The following is a 26,438-nucleotide window of genomic DNA, read 5'->3' as shown; positions in this document are numbered from 1 at the left end:
TAAACCATGGTTGCATACTTCATTTTTCTCAAGTTTACTTTGAACACAGCAGTCTGTTTCTGTATGTTTGTTGGAGAATAACGAGAACCCTGACACCAGTGTTCGTTCTGTGCCGCTGTATTCAAAACTGCCGGCCGTACAAACAAGCGCAAGCACTTCCCCTGTGCTGCTGGGGCAAACCATTCTGAAAGAGGGGGGTTTCACTCCCCCTAACAAAGTCAGGCTATGTTGATTATGTTGTTCCTTCTTGCGCGGAAGTCTCTACGGTTTTTGTGTCTACCTCATTTCGGATGACTACACTTGGTTCGATGACTACACTTGGTTCGATGACAACACTGGAGACGTTTAATTTTCGCTAGGTCGCTACAACAGCTGCGCACTATCACTGTCAGACGAGCACAGAGAAGCTCCACACGCTCTATTTATATGGACACGGAACGCTGTAACCTTCCACACAAAATAGTTCCAAACAAGTAACAATCGCGTCAGTGGCATACATCGTATACCTGTATGATACACAGAGAGAGAAGAACAGGTAACTTTGGTCTTGTCAGTGGAGCAATCTGGCAACTTTTTAAAAGTAAACTTTACATTCATAAACTCTTTAAGTATATCCGTTTTCGGTGTCTCGCGCTGCCATGGCTGGCAAAACAGACATGGGCGTGGACTTCTGCAGCGCGCTTGTTGCTTTGTTTCTGGTGTATTTATAGACCACGTAACATCCGCTTGTGACGTGTGCCGCGTTAATCTCGCGTGAAAATTTTAATCCCGTTAAAATTCATTTAAATTAATGCCAATAAAAACGCGCTAAACTGACAGCTCTAATATATATATATATACATACACACACACACACAAACAAACTTGAAATTGATGCATATATTCCTTTATTAATTTCAGAAAAATTGCATGTACACTATTTTTTTCTGAATGCGTTGCGAAATATTGGATCGGGACTCTGTATCGGCAAATACCGTATTTTCACGACTATTCGACGCATCGTACTAATGGCCGCAGTCTCATTAATGGGTGACATTTCTGTATTTTACACATAAACAGGACGCATCGTACTAATGGCCGCAGTTTTACAGTGGTAAAACATACGCCAGCTTAAACATACGGCATGCATGCGCGCACTCTAACACGTTAGCTTGAAGCATACGGTAGCATGCCAAGACATACAGATAAGATAAAAACACGTTTTTAAAAAGGCAACGAAAGCAGAACTGAGTTCGGGTGTATTTTATTTAGCCACCGTACAATGTTCTCACGTTTATCGATCAATCATCACCCAGAAATCCATCAAAGTCCTCATCCTCTGTATCAGAAGCAGAGGACTGCACATCTCAGTTGTCATTGAATGCATCACATGCTAGTGTGAGTTGCTACGCATTGCCGAGCGGAAAGAAGGAGTAGCAACAGCAAAGTCAACATTTCTCTCGTGTGAAGCTTTCCCACATTTGAAAGTAAAGAACAGAGCGAAACATGGTGGCAGCGCGTGTGTGTGTAGAAAGAATTGAACAATTGTGCAAGTACCGTAATCCATCAAAAACGCTGCGTTCCCTCTCGTTGTTGCATATTGTGGCGTAACTCTCAAAGTGCTGCCTCTCACTCTTTGTAAAGTTGTGTTTGCCACCGATCATCCATTGTTCCCATGCCGTTTGCAACTTTACTTTGAACGCCCGGTTGATGCCAATGTCCAGCGGTTGGAGTTCTTTAGTCAACCCTCCGGGAATAATGGCAAGCTCAGAGTTCATTTGCTTGACTTGTTTTTTTCACCGCTGCTGTGAGATGGGCACGCATGCCAAAAGCATAACCGGTGGCTTTAAGTTTGAACTGAGCTTCGTAGGCGTGTCTTTTTGTCGAATTTATTTTCAGGGGTTCTTAGAAACCAAAACCGGAGTTGTTTTGCAACAATGCACATTGCCACACTCTATACAAGTGTTGGTACTGGCTTGAGGCGTCCACTTACACGCCCACCCTTCACCATTGGCGGACTAGCTTGCCTGTCCTCTCTCTCCCTCTCTCTCTCTCTCTCTCTCTCTCCCTCTCCATATATGTATATATACACGCCCACCCTTCCCTGATTGGCCGACTTCTTTCCCGCATGCCTGGCCGCAGTCACTTCCGCCTTTTCCCTATATAAACAGCGTGTCGGCTGTCAGTCAGATTTTGGAACTCAGCGCATATAAAGGACGCTCCGCACCATAAGGCGTCCTGTCCATTTTGGAGAAAATTTAAGACTTTTAATGGCGCCTTATAGTCGTGAAAATACGGTACTTAAAACTAAAAACTCGGACTCGGATGCATGATCGGGACACAAGATTATCACCTTTTGCCTTAAATCAGTTGTATGTTATCATGATAGGCTGATATAGAATCAACACTAACTTATCGCAATATGTGTTGTTCATATTTCCAGGACTGATGGCTCCAGAGTGACATGCCATGGCGTTAATGATCCCGCCAGTAAAACTCAAGTGGTTGGAGCACCTAAACGGCTCATGGATCACAGAGGACAGCGAGTCGATAGCCACCAGAGAAGGCGTTTCTCTTCTGTACTCGAAGCTCTTGGCCAACAAAGAGGTTGTGCTGCTTCCCCAGCAGGTGCTATGTCTAAAGGGTCCCCAACTGCCAGACTTTGAGCGCGAGTCCCTCTCCAGTGATGAACAGGAGCACTACTTGGATGCTCTCCTGGGCAGCCAATTGGCTTTGGCCAAGATGGTCTGCTCAGACTCTCCCTTTGCTGCTGCCCTGCGCAAACGAGTATTGGTTCTTCAACGTATATTCTATGCACTTTCCAACAAGTATCACGACAAGGGAAAGATCAAGCAGCAACAGCACTCTCCAGAGAACAACTCGGGTTCCAGTGATCTGCACTCTGTCAGTGAGCGGCCCCGCTCCAGCACCGATGCACTCATTGAGATGGGTGTTCGCACAGGTCTCAGCCTTTTGTTTGCGCTACTGCGACAGAGCTGGATGATGCCCCCTCCACCAAGCCCCTGTGGGGGAACTGCTGGCAACTTGAACTTGTGTAATGATGTCATTCGTACGGCCATTGATGTAGTTAGTTCCCTGCCACCCCTTTCTCTGGCCAATGAGAGTAAGATCCCTCCAATGGGCCTGGACTGTCTGGCCCAGGTCACAACTTTTCTGAAGGGAGTTACGATGCCAAACTCTGGGGCAGATATTTTAGGTCGAAGGCTAGCCTCTGAGTTGCTGCTAGGACTCGCCTCCCAGAGGGGTTCACTCCGCTACTTACTCGAATGGATTGAGATGGCACTGGCAGCATCAGCTGTGGTTAGTACAATGGAACATAGTAAGGTGCTACCGAGCCAAGAGGGACTCATTGGCTATGATTGTTTCATGAACATCCTAATGCAGATGAGACGTTCATTGGTAAGTAAATTAATTGGTAAAGCAAATGTTTTGTGGCTATTGTGTGTTGTAAATCCTTGATTAATGAGCAATAAAGTCGGACGTTTGCACGAGAAAAATAAAATACTTTTTGCCATATTTGTTCAGGCAATTGTTAGGACTTGACAGTTGTGCTTGACAAATGTGATCTTTCGATATAAGGCAACTGTCTCTAGTCCCGGGTGTGATATTTAGACAATGTTAAAAATTTAGTGCTTTTCTTAGGTAACACCCCAAGACCATGGGGATGAGCGTGCCCGTGTGCAAGACAAATAGTTTGACACCTCGTACAGTGATGTGACTACAGAATATTTATAGAATCAAAATTCCATCAATTAATCAAATAACACAAGACAAGACATTTATGCAGTATTACACAAGAGGGATTGATATAGTACTCGCAAACCTTCCTGAAACTGATTCATTCAATTACTGGTTCGGTCATTGTCGGTCAAGGTCTTATTTCGATTAAACAGAAATGATCATCAGTATACTTTAATGAAGTAAAAGCAGAAATCGGAACAATTACTATTGAGAGGCTGAAATCAAGATTTGGACACCCAGTAGTTCTGTGCATTCATTTGATAATCGATTAGCTGTTGATTATTTGAATAATTTTGACACAGCTAATCTCATGAGTTGGGCCTTCTGCCTCTGATTTTTATTTATTTATGCATTTATTTCCGTACCAAGGCAATTAATTAAATAATTAGCTGGGTCGATACTTGTCATCAAATTTCACATTTGAAGCATGAGACAGAGCCAGAGACTCATGATTTTTGCCACAGATCATTTGCTATTGTCAAGTGATAATGACCTTTAACAAATATGAAAGCATTATTATTATTGGGATTAAAATAATAATAATAATTATTATTATTTTGTTATTATGATTTATTTATTTTGTTAAAACTGAAAACTCCCCCTTTAAAGTAGAGCATTTGGCGAACACCACAAGTGAGTTGCCTCAGATTAGAAGTGTACAATGAAGCCATGTATTTGTTAGCATGCTAAGATTCATACACCGTAATCAAAACCTGTCATCTGTGAATTTGATCTTTCAGGGCTCTTCAGCAGATCGCAGTCAATGGAGGGAACCCATACGGAACCCTGATGGGCTATGTTCATTGTATGAGGCAGCAATCTGTCTTTTTGAAGAAGTAAGATATACTATATGTATGCATGTGGATGCAGTTTGTCAGCTGTGAGGAGTCGCCTAAGTAGGGATGCGATACTGGAACCATCAGACCGATTTTATCTCTGTGTACACAACATGCTCTGTTCCCAATTTATGAATGCAGGCAGACTGCTATATAATCAACAGATTTGTATTCTTCATCTTTCATTTTAAAGTTGAATGTATTAGCTGTAACAAGCATTGAGAAGGATTGGAACAGTGTATCTGGGTGTTTGTAATGGCTTAATGGAGGTGTAAATCACACGCGCACACACACACACACACATTATCATGGAAATTCAACTCTTTGCGGGGCTGAGGGATCTTGGAATGTGACACCTATAAACACTGAGGGAACATGACATTTTTATGTGTATGTATGAATCAGTCCTGTGATTCTTTGCAGAATTTTGCTAAATCACTGTGCAGTTTACTCTGAAAATCTATATATAGGACATGCCCCTAATTGTAAGTTTTTCTTCCAGGTATGTCGAATGGCATCTGATTACTCTCGCACTTGTGTTAGTCCAGACAGCATCCAGACAGGTGAAACACCTATAATATCTGAAACCTGTGAAGTTTATGTGTGGGGAAGTAACAGCAGCCATCAACTAGTAGAGGGTACACAGGAGAAAATCCTGCAACCTAAATTGGCCCCCAGCTTCGCCGATGCACTGACGGTAAGACAACATATCTGCACTTTGGACAGTTGTACCTTGACTTCTGCACTGACTTCTGGGTGCTGAGTTAAAGTCAGTCGGTGGCCACGTGGAGCTTTCTTGTAGTTTTCCCCTCTGTCTTGCAGCTGCAGCGGTCGCAAGGGCTGTTTCTCTCTCTTTGGCAAACTCGCTCGCTCCGCTCTAATCTGGCACACTGTTCCATGCAATGACATATGGCTGTGCTGTGGTCATAGGAATTTGTTTGTTTCTTCAGAAGAAACAATTCTGTAAAAACAAGACACATGCCCAGTACTGCGAGCAAGAGTTCAGTGGATGCAGACACTTTCCAATAGCACAATAAATTATATATTTAACTTCATAAGAGCCTCACATAGTGCTGTAGTTACCTGACATGCATGTTGATATGTGCTTCTGTCAAGTATTCAGTGGATGCAAACTCTATCATAATTGATGTACTGTAGGTCACTTTAAGATACATAAAATAAATGGAGAAAAGTACAAAATCGGAATTGAACTTCGGGATTGCATTTAAATCAATTCCCACCCATGAAAAAAAACGTTCTGAGATCAATTTAAAAGATGTTTAAAGTGCAAAGCAGGCAAAATGGTTTACTCCCCACCCTTCATGTTATTTTTTTGGAGATGAGGGAAACTAATTACCTACAGTTTTAAACGGGTTCGCCTGCATTCACAATGAATACACTTTCATGCGAAATACATTTACAGAATTTCCCTTTCTTTAACAGATCGAGGCAGGCCAGTACTGCACTTTTGTAATCTCTTCTGATGGGTCTGTGCGGGCCTGTGGGAAGGGAAGCTATGGCCGGCTAGGCCTCGGGGACTCCAACAACCAGTCCACACTGAAGAAGCTGACCTTTGAACCCCACCGTGCCATCAAGAAGGTGTCGTCATCTAAGGGCTCGGATGGCCACACACTGGCCTTCACTACGGAAGGTGAAGTGTTCAGCTGGGGTGATGGTGATTATGGCAAGCTGGGTCACGGGAACAGCTCGACACAGAAATACCCTAAACTTATCCAAGGGCCGCTACAAGGAAAGGTAGGCCTGCAGCCAATTTACTTCAGTTTCATTGACAAATTTAAACAGATAGGATACTGAAATTCACATTGGTCGGTTCCTGGATTCTTGTACTGAGACAAGTATGATTACATTATATGGTAGCTGCTACATAAAATTTCCGATTGTAATTGCTGTCAAATCAGATAAAACAAAGTAAACGAAATCAACCTGTGAATGACTAGCATTGATAAAGAACCTTTTATTTCTTTTTCTATCAGGTGGTGGTATGTGTATCTGCTGGCTACAGACACAGTGCTGCAGTCAGTGAGGACGGAGAGCTGTACACGTGGGGGGAAGGTGATTTTGGAAGATTGGGTAAGTCATTAGTCTAAACCACACATTAAAATAATTGGCCAATTCTGAGCCCAATTTTCTGTTCCAACTGCTGTGCTGGTCATCCCAAATAAACCACACAATATAAGAGCAGCAGTAACACACTGCACTTTTAAAAAAAAATTGTAACATGCTGTTTATTGTCAGGCTTTGAATGGATCCATTTGTATTAATGTGCTCATCTTTTATTTTTCGTTAAAAATTTTAGACTCAGTTTTGTGTGACTTTCCTCTAAATGTTTGGCATTTTGCTTAAGATAGATTTTCTTAGCGTTTTTAAGCAGAAGTGGAGGTTTGCTTTTGCTTTTTGTGTTCCTTTTACTTTCATTACAACTTAAAACCGCTGTGGATGGATGAGCCAAAGAAGAAACATGTCTTCAGTGCAGATTTTCATAACAAATTATCAGGGAATTCACCCGGAGAGCTTGAACTTTGAATGAATTTTAATTCAGGAACAAATTGTCTTTTGCTGATCAGCAAAGGGGGCGAAGTACCTCGAAGGCAACACAAGTCGTGTTTGCCTCTCAGATCGAAATCCCACCTTCGCATCCGCACTAACCACTTTTTACTCACAGGATATGCAAAATACAAGTAACATATCAGAAAAGCATTCCTCCTTATTTGCATGTGTCACTTCCCAGCCCAGCCCACCAATATGCCCCTCAGTGGACACCTGGAGGCCAAAACATCTTCCGTTGCAAACAATGGAAACCTTGTAAATTCAATGGGTAGATTTTGCATGAATTGAGACACTGTAACAAACTGAGGGACATCTTGTCATGCTGCCCCCCCCCCCCCCCAAAAGTTGAACCTTCCTGTCTATATTATCAGTTAATCAGGCCTTGGCTTCACATAGCGTTCAAGGTCAATCAAGCATATATGGAATAAAACTTTGAAACATAATATTAAGTTTGTCTTTCTCCATCACAAATACAGGAATTTTCAAATATTTGAATTTTGGCCGAAAATCCCAAATGTCTGTACGAAATATTTTCAAAGGGACACATTTTTTTACATATTGTTTTATGGTCGAGCGAGCTATTAAAACAAGACAATGAGGTAAAATAAAATCAAGTCTTTCTTGCGGAGCTGTCTTTATTAAAATATGTGTAATTACCATAGATTGGAAATGTATATGCATGAGAATTTGACAAGGTTCTGACAGTTGGATGAACTGTTGGGTTTACGGAACACGAGAGATTTAGTTTCATCCTTGAATGATAGATGCAGTATCACCTGTACCTATGAAACGGTGATAGTGCATCTTGGACTAGAAGTAGGGTTTTCCTGAGACAATCTAGCATATAGATGAAGAGCATTTATGCACATATTTTTGGCTGCCATTAGTTGTGATGGAAGAGAATGGTGCTTTCCTCATTTCTACAGTCTGTCATGTTGTGTTTTTGAAATGCAGGTCACGGTGACAGCAACAGCCGAAACATTCCCACCTTGGTCAAAGACATCAGCAATGTGGGCGAAGTGTCATGTGGTAGCTCCCATACTATTGCACTGTCAAAGGATGGCCGTACTGTTTGGTCCTTTGGAGGAGGAGACAATGGTGTGTAAACACATTTACACAATTAGTTGCTGTTAACAATTGGATGAAATGGATTATTATTATTATTATTATTATTATCATCGATATTCAGCGTGAACATCTGGACTGCATTCATTCATATTTTTTCATTGCATATATTTAAGTTTTTTTTCCCTTTTTTTTTTCTTCTCAATAGCTTTGAGGCTAATTACAATCTTGTGCCCACTCAAAATGAATTTTGTAAAAACAAAATTGTTGTCTGGCAGGGAAACTTGGTCATGGTGATACCAATCGTGTTTACAAACCAAAAGTGGTGGAAGCCCTACAAGGGATGTTCATCAGAAAAGTGTGTGCTGGAAGCCAGTCGTCTCTTGCCTTAACTTCAACAGGACAGGTAATTTGGGTTTATGGTGGGGTAATAGGTTCTTGATCAAACTACCCTGATCGTAGAATGTTTTTCCCAGCAACAAATCACTAATTATAGAGAAAGAAGTTATGTTTTTGTTCGTTACAAGTAATACTCCGGCCTCCCTGTGTGGAGTTTGCATGTTCTCCTCGGGCCTGCGTGGGTTTTCTCCAGGTACTCCGGTTTCCTCCCACATTCCAAAAACATGCATGGCAGGCTGACTGAACACTCAAAATTGTCCCTAGGTTTGAGTGTGAATGCAACCGGTTCAGGGTGACCCCCGCCTACTCCCCGAAAATGGCTGGGATATAGGCCCCAGCACTCCTGCGACCCTTTTGTGGATAAGTGGATTGGAAAATGAATGAATGAATAGTAATACTCAAAAAGTACTCAACTGATTTCCACAGAATTGTTTTGTGGTTTGTGAGATGGGACTTGAACCATTGGGGCGGCATGGTCGTTTCCCAACCAGAGGTTAGTGCTTTGACCCCCGTACCGTACCATTGTCCTTGAGCAAGATTCACTGCATCAGGAGCAAAGGAAGGTTCCCTTTGCTCCTGATGCCGTGTCATCAGTAGGTGAATTAAGATCTAATGGTATGAAGCGCTTTGAGTACTCAGGATAGAATAGCGCTATAGAAGTGACTGTTTTATTTCAGTATTAACATTGTGATGCACAACAATAGGAGCTATTGCCACCTAAAGGACACAGGGTGACTCACGATGAATGCTTGGTTGAAGTCTTTGAGCCATTATAGTTCGTGACATACAATGCTGGGAAAAAGTATTTGCCCTCTTCTCCATTGCTTACCTTTTGCACAGTTTCCCCACTTGAATGTTTAAGCTCATCAACCAATTGTACATTTCAGGCAGAGATAACCCAGGTCAACATAAAATGCAGTTTTTGTATGGTAATCGGTTTATTAAAGGAAGAAAAAAATCTATTTAAACTGATGTGACTCTCTGTGGAAAGAGTACCAGTGTCCACATCCTATTTAATGTACTGTGGCTAATCACATTTTTAATTTCATTTTCACTGACCACACCCAAGCCTGTTGACAGTGGGGCAAAAAAGTATTTAGTCAACCAGCAATCGTGCAAGTTCTCCTACTTAAAAAGATTAGAGAGGCCTGTAATCGTCAACATGGGTAAAGATCAACCATGAGAGACAGAATGTGGGGAAAAAACTCAGAAAATTACAATGTTTTGTTTTTTTAAGAATTTATTTGCAAATTAGAGTGGAAAATAAGTATTTGGTCAGCTATAAAGAAGCAAGACTTTCTTCGAATGAGGTTGAACGAGGCTCACCTTGTTACCTTTATTAATGGTACCTGTTTTAACTCATTATTGGTATAAAAGAAACCTGTCTACAACCTCACTCAGTCACACTCCAAACTCCACTATGTCCAAGACCAAAGAGCTGTCGAAGGACAAAATTGTAGACCTGCACCAGGCTAGGAAGACTCAATCTGCAATAGGTAAAACGCTTGGTGTGAATAAATCAACTGTGGGAGCAATTATTAGAAAATGGAAGACATACAAGACCACTGATAATCTCCATTGATCTGGGGCTGCGTGCCAGAGCTCACCCAGTGGCGTCAAAATGATAACAAGACCAGGATGACTGATCTGTGTAAAGCAGGGGTGCCCACACTTTTTCAATCGAAGATCTACTTTTCGATCAACTAACCTCCCGGGATCTACTCTTACCGGCGCGCGTGCATGCGCGCGCACACACACACACGCACACACACACGCACGCGCGTGCACGTGCACGCCATGATGAGAAACAGCCTGAAATGGAGGCATGCGACGCACTTTTGCAGCCTGTTAAATATCGTAGCTCACACGTACCGTTTTAAAGTGCTTCCCTGGGCCCTCCTAGATTCCTATTCTTTGCTCGTGCCCTTGGTGAATTGTACACGAAGCAAACTCTGAATGAGAATCATGACGATAAAAGGTAGAGCGCAACAGCTCTGATCACAAGCTGCAATTGCAAACTGCTGAGCGCTAACAACTTCCGGTGACGTAATCACGCGCCACCGTAAATTTAAGATTTACCTGCTTTATTTTTAATTTTTTTTTTTTTAGTGAAAATGAGACTGATAATATGATTAGTGTGCAGTGTATATTAATACAAAAAATATATTAATAACATGTACAAAGACACACATATGGTTGTTTGTTTTTTTTCTTCTCGACACGCTTCGGATCTACTTGGGAACTGTCTTAGATCTACCGGTAGATCAGGATCTACCTAATGGGACATCTGGTGTAAAGGAAAGAATGAATGGGGCCATGTATCGAGAGATGTTGAGTGAAAATCTCCTTCCATCAGCAAGGGCATTGAAGATGAGACGTGGCTGGGTCTTTCAGCATGACAATGATCCCAAACACACAGCCAGGGCAACAAAGGAGTGGCTTTGTAAGAAGCATTTCAAGGTCCTGGAGTGGCCTAGCCAGTCTCCAGATCTCAACCCCATAGAAAATCTGTCGAGGGAGTTGAAAGTCTGTGTTGCCCAACGACCGCTCCAAAACATCACTGCTCTAAAGGAGATCTGCATGGAGGAATGGGCAAACATACCAGCAACAGTGTGTGAAGAGTTACAGAAAACGTTTGGCCTCCGTTCTTGCCAACAAAGGGTACATAACAAAGTGTTGACATGAACTTTGGGGATTGACCAAATACTTATTTTCCACCATGATTTGCAAATACATTCTTTAAAAATCAAACAATGTAATTTTCTGAGGTTTTTCCCCCCCACATTCTCTCTCTCATGGTTGAGCTTTACCCATGTTGACGATTACTGGCCTCTCTAATCTTTTCAAGTAGGAGAACATGCACAATTGGTGGTTGACTAAATACTTATTTGCCCCACTGTACCTTAGACCCGCTCAATCAAGAAACCACCTAAATAATACCTGTCTGACAAAATGGAGCGAGCCAAAAGATCTCAAAAGCTGCAACAAATTCCCTATATCCGAAGAAATTCAAGAACACATGAGAAATAAAATAATTGGCATCTATCATTCTGGAAAGGGTTACAAAAGCCCTTCCTAAAGCTTTATGACTCCAGCGAATCACAGTGAGAGCTAAGATCTACAAATTGAGAAAGCATGGAACAGTGGTGAACCTTCTCAGGAACGGTCAGCCTACAGAAATGATCCCTAGATCACAGCAACAACAGGAAAACCACTGCTGACCAAAAAGAAATGAAGGCTTGTCTTACCATTGCAAAACATATCTGAATGAATTCCATGACTTCTGGGAGAATATTCAGTGGACTGAGAGCTCAAGGTTAAACTATTTGGAAGGTGTGTGACACATTCAGTTTTGATGTATGAATATGTAGATCAGCATTTCAGACACCAGCATCATACCACCAGTCAAACTATATCATGGGGCTGCTTTGCTACTTGAGGCACTCAATGGCTTGCTGAGATTGAGGGAACCATGAATTCTGGTCCCTTCCAGAAAATGCTTGAGGAGTGTGTTCGGCCATCAGTTCACAACCTTACGCTAAATGTCACTTGTGTTCTGCAGCAGATCAATGATCCAAAAGGCACCAGCAAGTGAAGTTTCTAAATGGCTTTATATTGATTTTTTTGGCATGGTCAGAGTTGAAGTCTGAACTAAAATCTGATTGAAATGCTGAAATTCATGCTTGAAAACCCTACTGTGTTGCTGAATTAAAGCAATTTTGAATGGAACATGTCTCACGAAAGATGTGAAAGACTCATTGCCAGCCTTAGAAAATGTTTGAATTTAATTGTTGAAGAACGTGGTCCGTAAGTTCTGATTGAAGAGCCGAGTCCCTCTTCACACAGGGCCATGTACCGGTAGTTTATTTTTTTTCCCTTTCATAAATAAAATCATCATTTAAATATTCCGTTTTATGTTTACTTGTGTTATCGTCTGATATTTACATTTGTTTGATGATCTTAAACATTCAAGTGGAGAATCAATGCAAAAAAGTACGAATTTGAGAAAAGGGTAAATATTTTTTCACTGAACTGTAAGTAGTGGATATCATTTGCCAATGTTCCTTTTTGTCATTGTGACGATAGGTGTATGCTTGGGGTTGCGGCGCTTGCCTGGGTTGCGGGTCTTCTGAAGCAACAGCGCTCAGACCGAAACTGATTGAGGAGCTGGCTACGACCAGGGTGGTGGACATCTCCATAGGGGACAGCCACTGTTTGGCCCTGTCGCATGGTATGGTTCGTCTTTCGCACTTTCTGACACCGTGGCTATTTTTAAATGCCTGTCAGTGGCAAATAAACAGCAGCTACGATTAAATACTAATCAGAACCTGCATACACTCTTGTTTGATAAATGTTGTTTGTCACTGTATTTGTTTGAATTTACCCCAGTCTGTGTGAAAGATGAGACAGTATTTATGCATGACCAAAGACCACTTTAAGATAATGCTCCCTTTTGATTGCACTTAAATGATACGAAATTAATTCACTTGTAGTACAGAACCTTCGCTGAAAATTAAACTTTGTTTCTGCTCTTCATCCCAATTAACATGCATAGACAATGAAGTATATGCATGGGGAAACAACTCCATGGGCCAGTGTGGGCAGGGAAACTCCACAGGACCAATCACAAAGCCGAAAAAAATAGTAGGCTTGGATGGGGTGACCGTACAGCAGATTTCAGCAGGGACTTCCCATAGTCTGGCCTGGACAGCTCTTCCCAGAGACAGGTCAGCTATCGATTTATGGATTGGCTTTGATGTTATGAGTGCTCATGGCACAATATCTCAGGTCTGTATTTTAATTGAATTTTATGGCATATCCTGAAGCTTCTGACCTGTCAGTATGTGGTTTCTCGGACTTGGCTCTCATTTGGGCTTCATTTGCATGTGCTGACTGTCTCCACTTGACATTCAGAAGAAAAAATGTGTTTTGCACTTTAGGCAAGTGGTAGCCTGGCACAGACCCTATTGTGTTGACCTCGAGGAAAGCACCTTCTCCCACTTACGCTCCTTTCTTGACCGCTATTGCGATGGTATCAACAGTGAAGTTCCTCCTCTCCCCTTCCCTTCATCTAGGTAAATATGACTAACTTCACGAAGCAATAGAGTGATGACAATAATACTCTTGGAGGAAGGCTACCTTTCTAGACTTTGTTTCTGCCTGAGGTTTCCTCCTGCCTTACACATGCTCTTTAACAAAATAAGGAGCATGGCTAGAACATGCTCGGTTTTACAGTTATATTGAGTGTACTGTGATTTGCGGCTATATAAAAGAAAATGAACGGAAAGGGAAAATGACAAATTGGGAGAACCGATTTTGAGTAGTATGCCCCCTCCGCTACAAAATGTATGCATTTTCAGGGAGCATCATGACTTCCTTAAGCTGTGCCTTCGGCTTTTATCCAATCATCTGGCTCTGGCACTTGCCGGGGGAGTAGCTACAAGTATCCTGGGACGGCAAGCTAGGCCACTGAGGAATCTGCTCTTCAGGTTAATGGATTCTTCTGTTCCAGATGAGATTCAGGAGGTAATACATGGCGTGTGTGTGTGTGTGTGTGTGTGTGTGTGTGTGTGTGTGTGTGTGTGTGTGTGTGTGTGTGTGTGTGTGTGTGTGTGTGCGCGCGCATGTATGTATGTACTAAACTCATTACACTCAAAAGTGAAATATCTATTTGTAAATGTCACGCTGTATATCAATAAGTTTTCAAAATGTTTTTTTATAACAGTTCACAGAATTAAAATATTTTATTTTAAATTGCTGAACTTTTCAGGTATTTATTGCTTTGACTTCAAAATGTGTTATTTCTGCATATTTTGAAACACCATCATTGTGCTTTTTTTTTAACACCAGATAAATTAATTTTAAAATATTGCTCCATTTTGCCATCTACACCTTGAAATGAGCGGTCAAAGGTATACTTAGTCACTTTTGCTATCTATCCAGTGCAACAGGTTTTAATCTGGAATCTGTTATGATATCGGAAAACTATTTATTTGTGTTTTTCCTTATCAGGCGGTGATTGAGACACTTTCAGTGGGAGCAACCATGCTGCTGCCTCCACTGAGAGAGAGGATGGAGCTTCTTCATTCCTTGCTGCCTCAGGGCCCGGACAGATGGGAGAGTCTGTCCAAAGGACAGGTAACCTATGCAGCCTAATGCACAGATGGTTTATAACAAATTTATGAGGATTTAAAAGTAGGATTGGATTGTACACAAGGATTGTGTCTGTTTCCCCTATTCCGTAGTGTGTCTCAACACAAAAGATGACATTTGTATCATTATGCATAATATGGAAGACGGTATGAAAAGAAAGCAATGAGATGCTCAAGGATCCTGACTATCCTTATTAATAAAAATATTAACACCGGTCATAGGTCTTAACAAAGTCTGTCTATTGCCACAGAGAATGCAGCTTGACATCATCCTGACCAGTCTCCAGGACCACACACATGTTGCCTCACTGCTGGGTTATAGCTCTCCTGCTGATGGTCCTGAGGCGCTAAACTGTGGCCTGGGATTCACAGCATCCCCAGACCCAAACCACAGTGCCACAGCAGGTCACCCTGATACCCATCTAGCAGAGATCCTCATGAAGACACTACTGAGGAATCTTGGTTTTTACACCGTGAGTACAGTAGCTGATGGTGTATGTTGCATAACTGGATTACTATAATTTGAATGTAAGAAATACAACACGGATAGACAAGACAGTGTTCACCAAACAAGAATAGATGTCAGGTAGCTGTTAAGCCAACACAAAACAAACACATTTCTCACATTTATTTAATTGAATTATGGTAAAAGGTGTCTTTTTTTTTACCTGAACCAAGCACAAGTCCCTTTTGTGATTATGGATTATTTTACAGGATCAGGCTTTTGGTGAGCTGGAGAAAAACAGTGACAAGTTGCAGCAGGGCCTGTCCTCCTCTGACAGCAGCCAACCAGCTCACCTCCACCAGCTCCTTTGCTCCTTGCAGAAGCAACTATTGGCCTTCTGCCATGTCAACCATGTAACAGAGGTACAGGACAGTCTGATGTTGTGGATTATTAATGCAACGTGCATACCTTATTTCATTGCATTACAATGAAATCACCTGCACGTGTACATCACACTCATTAGTGGCAACTACAGGTAAGTTAACCAAGTGTGATTGGTTGAGGTGTTCTCCAATACTTTGGTGGTGGGTTATTCCATGCCAAATCCCCCAGTGGGTTTAAGTGAGCAGATTTTAATGAGACATGACTGTACTTATTGTTAGCGATGGCACAACACTAAATCTCAAATTTTAGGTCAAGGCCAGCCTGTATGGAACACTTGAGCACTGGTCACGCTGAAACCGCCGTAGAAGGCTGACAACAATAGGATGACAACGGGCACCGTATATGACAGCGTCAGCATAATTAAGTAGTTTTTAGCATCCTTAATTTGTGATTGAGCATTATTTCAGGTCGTTCTTCAAGTTTGTAGCAATAGTTTGCATTGGCAAATGGCCCCATACGAAATTTGAATGATGAGTCAAGTCAGCTGTGATGCCACGACATGCTCCTGGGTACAACTTAAAAATAAAAGTGCTTCTGGGTATTGGCTCATAAAATGTTTTACCTCAAGTTTCAATATTTATTTTAAATATTGCTTTAGAGTTGAGGGAACTTTGCCTTGTGGCACGTTACTGTATTTGATGTGCCTTTCAATGTTGGCTAAAATATAGGCGTAATTTGCAGTATTAAATCGAAACAAGTGGTGTGATATTTTTTTTCCCAATGTCATGCTAATAATGATCGGACCGATAATTATCAACATCCCTTTATGTATCTGTATATGAATTACGTCTGCCACAATCGATTATTTTGCTACCTGAAAAACTGTTCGACACCAACAAGAGGCTGCTATTATTAATAACACTTCTAGGGATTTATGACTTCTTAAAGCCACGGTCTACCCTCAACATGGTAATCGGCCCAAGCCTAGTCTTGATGTGATTGGCTGAATAAGTTAGGATATGTGCCACTGATAACAATGTGGTGAGAGACATTGCCTGTGTTTGGATGTCAATGATTAATCGTTGTTAATTTTACTATGATCTTATTAGCACCGACTACACCAATTCTGAAGTTGTTCAATACCTGCTCTACACAGGTTGTGGCTTTTTGGGCAGTGAACAATATTATATTTTATAATAATTTAAATAGTGCTCCTGACAGCAGGTTCTATAAATACATCACTAACTCGATATGCATTTTGTTTTCTCTAGAACTCCAGCAGTGTTGCTCTGCTCCATAAGCATTTGCAACTCCTTCTACCTCACGCCACCGATATCTTCTCCCGTTCAGCCACCTTGATTAAAGAGAGTTCCTGGAATGGCAGCGTACGCGAGAAGCTACAAGGTGTGTAATCAATCCCTTTTACAAGATTAGGGGTTAAGTCAAGAAAAAAAAGTTATTGACAATATGTTCTAATATACCCCACTAATTTAAACACAGCATTCTGATTAATATTGTGTTTGTACAATATGAATTAAGCAGCAAAATCCATGCTTCTTTTTTATTTTATTTTTTTAAAATAATTTTAAAAAATCCAACTACTGCTTCGTTAATTTCTGACTTGCTGTCAACTGAAATGACATCACACTCCCTCAGGCAGGGGCGCCACACTCATTTTTGTTGTGGCCCACTTTATAGTTATGGCTTAATAATAATAATACATCACATTTGTAAGCGCCTTTCACAACACTCAAGGACACTGTACAGCCAAGACCAATAGTAAAACACAGATAAAATAATAAATAAAGAAAGAAAGATTTAAGGCGGGTAGGCAAGTCTTACGTCAATGGGCCTTTATGACGGTGAAACAAAATAAATGTTTAATCAGCTCATCGTATTATTACATGTATACATAAATGTATGCCTTGCTATTATTGGAATCAGAAGTCAAGAAGAAAAGGAAGATTCAAAAGGGTAACCAACAAAAATCACTGATAAATCTCAATGTTGTTATTTATTGCACATGACAATTCCAAATTGGCAAGGATCACGACCAAGTTGTACACACGTGATTTTCTTTTGCGGACCTGATATGGCAGGCCAGATCTCATTGCCAGGCTTTGAGTTTGACACCTGAAGCCAAAGAAATGACGATCATGGCTCACGTGTTTTTAGGGTTTGGTCATGTGACATTTGCAAGCTGAGCCCACGGTGATGTCATTTTCAGTTGAGAGCAAGGGACAAAATGGCTGTCCTCAGACATGGATTAAAACAGGTGGATGTTGCTGCTTAATTCATATTCCACAAATGTAATTTTCATCAGAATGCTGTGTTTAGACTAGTGGAGGCAGGTAGAACATATTTGTTCACAAAACTTGACTTGATTTCCCCTTTAAAGTATGTTGGCATTGCTTCCTCCTTTTTTTTGTTTGTACATTCACCATGAATTACTTATACTACCTTAATATCAAGGTGTTTATAGTTTTTAATTTTTTTATTGAATTGCTTCTGTTGTGTTTTGTCTGTCTTTGTGAGTAAAGTATGTGTATGTTTTTCTTGAAACCGTATAACATTGGCAAAGTAAGTTTCATTTTAGTTTCACAAACTCCTAAATCTCAAGAGTTGTCCTCCTACACTTTATTTCTACTATTTAGCCCTTCATTTTTTATTTCAGAAAATTCCATTACTAAGATTTTTATGAAATGAGATCATGATTTTATGACCTCCAGAAATAATCTATGGATGTTCATGGTTTCAACACACATCTCTGTCATTTCCAGAAGTGATCTTTGTGTCAGCGGCAGGCAGTATGCTGTGTCAGATCACCAACTCACTGCTGCTTCTTCCTGTGGCTGTGGCAAGGCCTTTGCTAAGCTACCTCCTTGACATGTTCCCTCCACTGGACCGGCTAAACAGGCTGTTGCCTGCTGCCTTCCCTCTGGAGGACCAGGAGCTACAGTGGCCTCTTCATGGTACGAAATTTTACCAATTAATTATTTCATAGTTTCAAACTTTTATTATTATTTTATGGATGTTACGCTTAAAGCTAGGGATATAAAAACTCACTTGTATTATTTGGCATTTGATTCAGCATGACCCAAATTATGATCTTAGTTATACTGTTTGGTACTCTCTACCGGCTTTGTTACGGATTTGTTGCTTTGCTGTTGTATGTTAGTTGCTCCATGTGTGCTCCACTTTGTGTGCAGTGATGGCTGTTTGAAAGTGCTCTACAAATACAGTTGAGTTGAGAAATTACGGGACCAATGATTACGAATGGATGACACTACACTGTGTTCTACTATACTTGTTGGAATACAAACGGCGAGGGCTTGAAGTGTTGCTATGGTGAGGGATATATTTAATCACCTCAGCCTCTGGAAGTTGAAGCTCAGATTCAGGAGGAGCAGTGTAATTTTTGTCCTGTCCGCAGAACAGTTGGCTCGATGCTGCATGGGAGTTCGCTCAACCAGTCTACGTGTGTTTTGTGAACTTGGACAAGGCCGTGTACACTGGGGGATCTTGTGGAGGGTGCTCCAGGAGAATGGGGTGTCAGACATCCTAGTAAAGGCAGTTCAAGCCCTCTGCGACCAGTGTCAGTTTAGTGCACTTAGCCAGCAGTTATTCAGATTCATTTCCGGTTAGGGTTTGACTTCACCAGCGCTGCCCTTTCTCAGTAATTCTGTTCACACCTTTTATGGACAGAATTTCTCGGCGCAGCCAAGGTGTTGAGGGTGTCCGGTTTGGTGGTCCCTGTATTTCATCTCTACTTTTTGCAGAAGATGTCACAGTAGGCGGCCCAGTAGTCGACTGGTTAATACGTCGGCCTCACAGTGCAGAGGTGCATGGTTCGGTTCCGGCTCCGGCCTCCCTGTGTGGAGTTTCCATGTTCTCCCCGTGCCTGCGTGGGTTTTCTCTGGGTACTCCGTTTTCCTCCTACATCCCAAAAACATCTATGGCAGGTTAATGGAACACTCTGAATTGTCCCTAGGTGTGAGCATGAATCGTTGTTCGTCTGTGTGCCCTGCGATTGGCTGGCAACCGGTTCAGGCTGTACTCCACCTACTGCCTGAAGACAGCTGGGATAGGCTCCGGCACGCCCCCCGACCCTTGTGAGGAAAAGGGGATCAGAAAATGGATGGATGGATGTCGTACTATTGGCTTCAACTCTAACTGGAGCGGTTGGTAGCCGAGTGTGAAGCAGTTGGGATGAAAATCAAGTGACGGGAGTTTAAGTATCTTGGGATCTTATTCACAAGTGAGAGGAGGATGGAGCACCTGATCGACAGGAGGATGGACGCAATGTTTGCAGTGATGTGAACTCTGTATCAGTCTATCGTGGTGAAGAGGGAGCTGAGCCGGTTGATCTACGTTCCTACCTCACCATTGGTCACAAGCTGTGTATCGTGACCAAAAGAAGATGATTCCGTAACCTTAGAGATAAGGTCAGAACTGCGTTCATCTAGCAAGGGCTCAGAATTGACCCGCTTCTTTGCATTGAGAGGAGCGAGGGGAGGTGGTTTGGGCATATTGTCAGGATGCCACCTGTACACCTCTCTGGTGAGGTATTCCAGTCATGTCCCGCTGGGAGGAGGGCGTGACGATCACAGAGGACATGCTGGAGAGACTGTCTACCAGCAGGCTTGGGAACACCTCTGGAGGATCAGGACAAAGTTGCTTTGGGAGAGGGAAGTCTGGGCTTTCCTGTTGCCCATATGACTCCGCCTCAGATAAGCGGAAGAGGAACGATAGATAGATGGAAGAAATCTATGATGAAATCTACATCACTACATAGAAAAAACAGTTTACATGAAAATGAAACATTTGAAGGAGCAGTCGAGAGTAGAATAAGTATGGTACATTATTCTTCTTTTAACAAGAAATACTGTATTTACTTTCACATTTAAATAAATCATTCAGAAATACTTTACAGAATAATTTTTACACTTACGTTTATATCACAGTACTGTCAAGACAAGACTGTCCAGGATTCTGTCGTCCTTGCATGCTGTCCCGCCGTACACGTTAACAAAAGCGAGTGCAATATTAAAGCCCAAAAGTTGTTGTTGTTTTCACCAGCAAAGGATAATCATCAATGTTGACATTACGACATTTTTGAGTAATGTTTCTATTTAGCACAATATTGCCTCCTCCAACTTCCTAGGTATGTCAGACTTCGCGGAGCCAGGTTCCGGAATGTCTCTTCCGCAGCCAGCGCTGTCCTGGGTGTGGCTTGTTGACTTGGAGAGGACAGTAGCCTTGCTGGTAGGTCGTTGTCTTGGTGGGATGCTGCAGGGCGCCCCTGCCTCTCTGGAGGAGCAGGATACTGGTTACTGGCTCAAAACCCCTCTGTTCAGCAATGGCTTGGAGATGGACATCCCACACCTGGGTAAAGAGATATCTATATTTGATTATCTACATTTACTTAAACCTTCTTCCTTGTCATCATCTTGTTTCTCTTCATCCAGTTGCTACATTTTGTATTTTTGTTTGTATATGTCTGTTAATGTGATGATTTTTTTTTCTCCCAATCACTTTGTTCATGAAGATGCTTCTATTAGCTCGTTTCTGGAGGCTGCACTGTCGGATAATGAAGAACAGAAGCCTTTTGACTGCACAGTGCATCCTAATTTAAGTATTCTGGTAGATTTGGCTTTAGGCTCCTCCAAAGAACCCGCAAACAGTCTCTGGATCACCATGCAAGACTATGCCGTCAGCAAAGGTCAGTCTTAAATCAGGCACATCGTGTCACATTCCTAAAGTAATGTCTACAGCTGAGTGATATGACGATATGTATTGTGAAGATTTTATTTTTATCGTGTCATTTTTTTCCTTTTGTCATTTAATGAGACCAGTGAACAATAAGAATGACAGAAACCTTGTGTGGCAGCAGTCGTTAGTTAGGTGGCAGATTGAACTATGACCCATGGAAATTAATCATGACACATAGCCATCATTCATTATAATCTTACGGTGCAATTGTCCCTAAGTGAGATTTATTGTGAACGCGAATGGTTGTTTGTCTATGCGTGCCCTGCGATTGGCTGGCAACCGATTCCGGGTCCACCCCACCTACTGCCTCAAGACAGCTGTAATAGGCTCCAGCACGCCCGCGACCCTAGTGAGGTTCAGCGGTTCAGATAATTAATGCATGTATGTTATCTTTATAATAGATCTAATTTATTAATATAATAACTGTTAAGTGAAATTGGAGGGTCTGCAATTTCAGGGTGCTGAGCAATATTCATTTTTCTTCCTCTCCTCCATTCCACCTTACGCAATTGAGCTAGTAGTAGCAGTAGACAGTTTTCCTAACCTTGGTCATGTGACATTCAGTTGAAGGAGGCTTGCTAAAGATCTTCAATGTTGGTTTGTGGGTTGTTAAATTACTATAAATTAATAAAAATAATATTCTGTATCATATGGTTCTACTTTGGCTGTCGGCATGGGCTTTGGGAGTTGGAAGAGTTGTCGCGATTCTGCCATTTCAAAGGTGACATAGGTTCGTGTATGAGAGAATCGTGATTTTGGTTTTAACACATGCATCCTGACAGGTGTAAAATTTGTTAGCCCTGTTCATTTTTCAGTAACCAAAATGTTGCTCTCAGTTTCAAAAAGATTGGTGACCCAAGATATAATGATTAGGCTGTAACTGCAAGGAACTGTCCCGAAAAGACATATGATAGTGTGCTCTGTCTGGTGTGCATTATTTTGCAGATTGGGACAACGCCTCTCTTAGTAATGAATCCCTATTAGATACTGTTTCCAGGTTTGTTTTAGCAGCCTTATTGAAGCACACTGGGTTGCTCAAACAAGCACACGGAGAAGGAAGGTAATAAACCACATTGTTTTGAAAACAAGCCCAAATTAAATACACTTTGAATTCTCACATTTTGCCTTTCCTGTAGAGACCAGCCATCTAAGTCCTTGGCAGAGATCTATCGCAGTGTTTATATGGTACGAAATCACCTGCTCGCATGTAAGAATATGGACTTCATTCAGACGCGATCGTCATCTCGGGAGAGGAGAGTAAGTGTCCATTCCACAGACAGACAGAGATAGTTTGTGTATATTGCAGCAAATAATAATTTCATTGAAAGTACATGTTTCATAATTGTCCGACATCCCAATGCTTACTCGAATTAATATTTTCTTTCCCAAGTTCTTGTATTGAAACACTGAAAAGTATCATGTTACACTGTCCGTCTTGGTAAGATTTCAGACAATCAGGACTCTTTAGACATGGATCCTCAAGAACATTCATTTACCCGTACCATTGACGAAGAGGCTGAATTGGAAGAGAGAGCTGACCGTGAGAGAGAAGAGGGCCATCAGGAGCAAGATGATGAAGAGGAAGACCGGGAACATGATGTCATGACAGCTGGAAGTAAGTGCATCACACATTTGTGATGATATGAACATGCAGTACAAAATAATGAATTTATTAGCTTGTGATATGTCAACCATGTGATATGAAGTAAATGTTTATTGCCACATCACACATGCACGCTTTGAGTACAGCCTGAGCCACGCGTGTCAGGCCTTATCTGCTGTCTCTAACCGGCCCTTGAATCTTCATGAAGTCACAATAAAACTCGGGGTGCTCCAATCCTAATTTTCTGGCCAATCACCGATCCCCAATCTTTAAAAAGCTTGACCTACCGATCCAGATATTTGCCAATCCAGATTTTTTTTTTTGAACAACATACACCTTCTGAGTTCCAAACTTGACTTATTGTAAAACATTGAACACCTGTGATACAATACAAACATTTTGTCTTAACTGCACATGAAGTAGTTCTCTAAAGGAAACTGAAAAGACTGTCATTTGACTGTAGAAGTGGTCAGTCGCTGAATTTTATTGCACACCTCTTCGGAGGAAGATGATATCAATGGACAAGACGAGTTTATTTGAAGGGATCATCCGATCACCCAAAAAACTAAGGAAATTGCTGCAGATTCCAAACCAATCTGATCGATTGGTGAACCCTTAAATACAAACAGCATTGCTTTCATTCGTAAGTCTGCAGGCAGTTCAAGTGAACAAAAGCAATTAACAAGAGTGGCATTAGTGGTCTTCATGCTGATGACATTGCTGCACGTTTGAGGGAGGAGGGCCACTGAGATGTTTCCTGATAATCTGTGAGCTCCAAATAGGAAGGAGTTCGTGTTGGTGGTCATAATGTCAATTTTTGGTATAAAAATATATAAAAACTTTAGTGTTTTTTTTTTTTCTTCACTTTTTCTCCACAGAGCTGGTTTATCTCCCAATTTCCTCCAAATAGCCAGAAACATGCATGGCAGTTTAAGTAAACAAAATGATAAGTGGACAGGTTGACTTCAAAGCTTGGGATTGCCTTGCAAAAGTTCTTTTCACAGTCTCCCTGTGCTTGAAACTATTCACTGACAGCCATTTTACAGCATTTTTGCACTTTCAAGACCTACAGGATATTCTGTTCAATGACAATAAATCTACCAAATGAATAAATTCGCTCCTTTCACCAGGAAAAAATGTTGGATTCTGCCCTTTTCCGTTCTTTGATAATCAGCAGTAGAAAACTGGAAGGTTGCACAAAATGCGGCCATTTCTCCTAGTGGACTCAAACTGTGCATCGATGCCATCAGTAAAGTTGTTTCCAAGTTTGAAATTTATAGTGGAGCAGCATCACATGCAACCCCACCCATCCCCCATTGACCAAAAAAAAAAACATAAATGACAAGTATACTTGTCAATGCCGGAAAATGCGTCATCAGTGTTTGAAACGGCGAAGGTTTGGAGTGTAGTGATAACCATCATATCAAGCCTTTGGAGTACACCAAAGGATGCGCCATACTGTATATGTAGGCCGTTTAGTGAAGCGGAAGGTGATGTTTGTGTATTACAGTCCCCTCCAAAAGTATTGGATAGATGGATGCTTAGAGCTATGTCATGTAGCCATACCTTAACACAAGTATGTGATTATCATATTATGTAATCATTTTTATGTTGCTGCTGTCTTACGGTGATGAAAAGTCCTACATATCTGGGTTTAGATCACCACCTTCTTTGTTCCTCGTTACAAACCATTGGACTGAAACGTTTATGCATTTGCACATGTTTTTATCCTGACCGAGTGTCCGATTAAATAGCTAGAATATGTCTGTTGGTTTTCCTGTAACCTAGTTTTATGTGTCTGTGTGCTTTGTTTCACACAGAAATCTTTCAGTGTTTTCTCTCCGCACGAGATGTAGCACGTAGTCGGGACAGAGAGAGGGCTGCCAGCGTTGGCCTTGGCTCCAGTTTGGTTTCCAGGAGCGGAGGAACAGTAACCAATGGAGGAGGAGAGGAGGATACGATTCCTTCTCAAGAGGGAAGAAGGGGCAGTACGATTCTCCCTGAAGGCCAGGACTTGTACACAGCAGCTTGTAACTCTGTGATTCACCGCTGTGCCCTGCTCATATTGGGGGTTAGTCCTGTATTGGATGAACTGACCAAGCAGAACCAAGAAGAGGGGCAAACCGCTGCTGGAACACAAGACTGTCTAGGCTTCATGACCAGGTTAGATTCAGTCAGTAGGACGGGCGGAATAATGAACAGTTGAAAAGAAGTGTCACTGACAAAACGATTACAAAGCAATTTACCACCGATTGAGGCTCAAACTTCCCTTGTAAATCAAGCAAGTGTAGTGAGCAGTAAATCTTTGAGACAAGACAATGTAATGAAAATAATGCAGGTGGACGAAAATATGTCTTACATTGTCGTAACACACACACACAGATGTATGAAATGCAAACATCAAACTGTGATACATGCTAAGTGCATACAAGTGTGTAGTGCCTGAGAAGCGATGACTGATATTAGCAGTGCACAACATATGTTTAAGGATGAGGGTAAACAAATTCACAATATGACTTTCGACCCCTATTACAGAGATCAGAACTCAAGTCCTGATTGGACATCTAAAAATGTACAGCACTCTCAGAGAAGCTCCAAATGTATTTTTTTCTTCTAATCCAACATTTCAACACACTGTTCATCAGACTAGTCGGCATTTGAATTATTACTGATTTTAAGGAGCACGGTTCCTGTGAAGGAATCGGACAAATAACATAATATTAAACAAAGCGCAAAGAAATGAGCCACAACATACAGTACATTAGTTTAATGCACAATTGTCTTAAATTTATCTTAATAGATAATGTTCTGATGTCTTGTAGACATTTACTAATCTGCATGTACTAATTGGACCTGAACCACTTTGTAACAATCCATGATCGTCCAATATCATTTGAACTAAAACCAACCCAACACCTTCAGCTACTTTCTACCAGTACTTTCCCCAAATCAGTCAAATGTGTTAAAGGGCACCGTTGTTTTCTTGAAAAAGTATGTATGGTCGAGTTGTTTTTGTATTTGCAGGAGCGAGAGTCTGAGTGCAGAGAGCCGTTCAGTTCAAAGCAGTCCTAGCTACAGGCTGATGAAATCAAGGAGCGAGTCTGACCTATCCCAGCCTGAATCAGATGAAGAGGGATATAATCTGGTACATCATACTTATACCCCATACATGGATAATTTCCATGATAATGTTGCTGTTTTTATACTTAATCTGTTTGTGTGAAAATGAAAGTATCTTTATCTTCGAAGCATTTCAAGTATCTTTACATTTAGCAACGCAATCTCACCCGGTTCACATGCGTGCAATCATCCAATAAACTATAGATTATTTTATGTATTAATCAATGAATCGGATTTAAAACATGTTTTAATTTCCATCGCTCTAGTAAAAAACAAGGACTTTATTTTAAATTAATAGTGCTTAAAACAGACTTATTATAATTCAGTTACTGGTTTGGTTTGTCACATGTCAG

General features: G+C 41.4%; 1 protein-coding gene across 4 annotated transcripts in view; it reads left to right on the top strand.

Annotated features, from left to right (window-relative positions):
- The window catches only part of herc1 (HECT and RLD domain containing E3 ubiquitin protein ligase family member 1), a 93,196-nt gene that overhangs the window by 10,289 nt on the left and 56,469 nt on the right, over positions 1–26,438 (top strand). For all 4 annotated transcript variants that reach the window (XM_052063817.1, XM_052063816.1, XM_052063818.1 and 1 more), the window contains exons 2-24: positions 2,423–3,399; positions 4,482–4,577; positions 5,080–5,274; positions 6,021–6,332; positions 6,572–6,668; positions 8,100–8,243; positions 8,489–8,616; positions 12,696–12,840; positions 13,165–13,336; positions 13,550–13,684; positions 13,970–14,135; positions 14,622–14,747; positions 15,013–15,234; positions 15,476–15,628; positions 16,862–16,994; positions 18,371–18,562; positions 20,755–20,979; positions 21,139–21,312; positions 22,308–22,422; positions 22,499–22,619; positions 22,806–22,977; positions 24,786–25,128; positions 25,990–26,110. In XM_052063817.1, the coding sequence (XP_051919777.1) occupies positions 2,449–3,399; positions 4,482–4,577; positions 5,080–5,274; positions 6,021–6,332; positions 6,572–6,668; positions 8,100–8,243; positions 8,489–8,616; positions 12,696–12,840; positions 13,165–13,336; positions 13,550–13,684; positions 13,970–14,135; positions 14,622–14,747; positions 15,013–15,234; positions 15,476–15,628; positions 16,862–16,994; positions 18,371–18,562; positions 20,755–20,979; positions 21,139–21,312; positions 22,308–22,422; positions 22,499–22,619; positions 22,806–22,977; positions 24,786–25,128; positions 25,990–26,110 (4,638 nt within the window). In that variant the 5' untranslated portion in view covers positions 2,423–2,448. The remainder of the gene's footprint in view (positions 1–2,422; positions 3,400–4,481; positions 4,578–5,079; positions 5,275–6,020; positions 6,333–6,571; positions 6,669–8,099; positions 8,244–8,488; positions 8,617–12,695; positions 12,841–13,164; positions 13,337–13,549; positions 13,685–13,969; positions 14,136–14,621; positions 14,748–15,012; positions 15,235–15,475; positions 15,629–16,861; positions 16,995–18,370; positions 18,563–20,754; positions 20,980–21,138; positions 21,313–22,307; positions 22,423–22,498; positions 22,620–22,805; positions 22,978–24,785; positions 25,129–25,989; positions 26,111–26,438) is intronic.

The sequence above is a fragment of the Hippocampus zosterae genome, chromosome 4 (genome assembly GCF_025434085.1).
Source record: "Hippocampus zosterae strain Florida chromosome 4, ASM2543408v3, whole genome shotgun sequence".
Lineage (NCBI taxonomy): Eukaryota > Metazoa > Chordata > Actinopteri > Syngnathiformes > Syngnathidae > Hippocampus > Hippocampus zosterae.
Note: the sequence above shows the minus strand (reverse complement) of the source record. Positions and strands in the feature narration are given on the sequence as shown.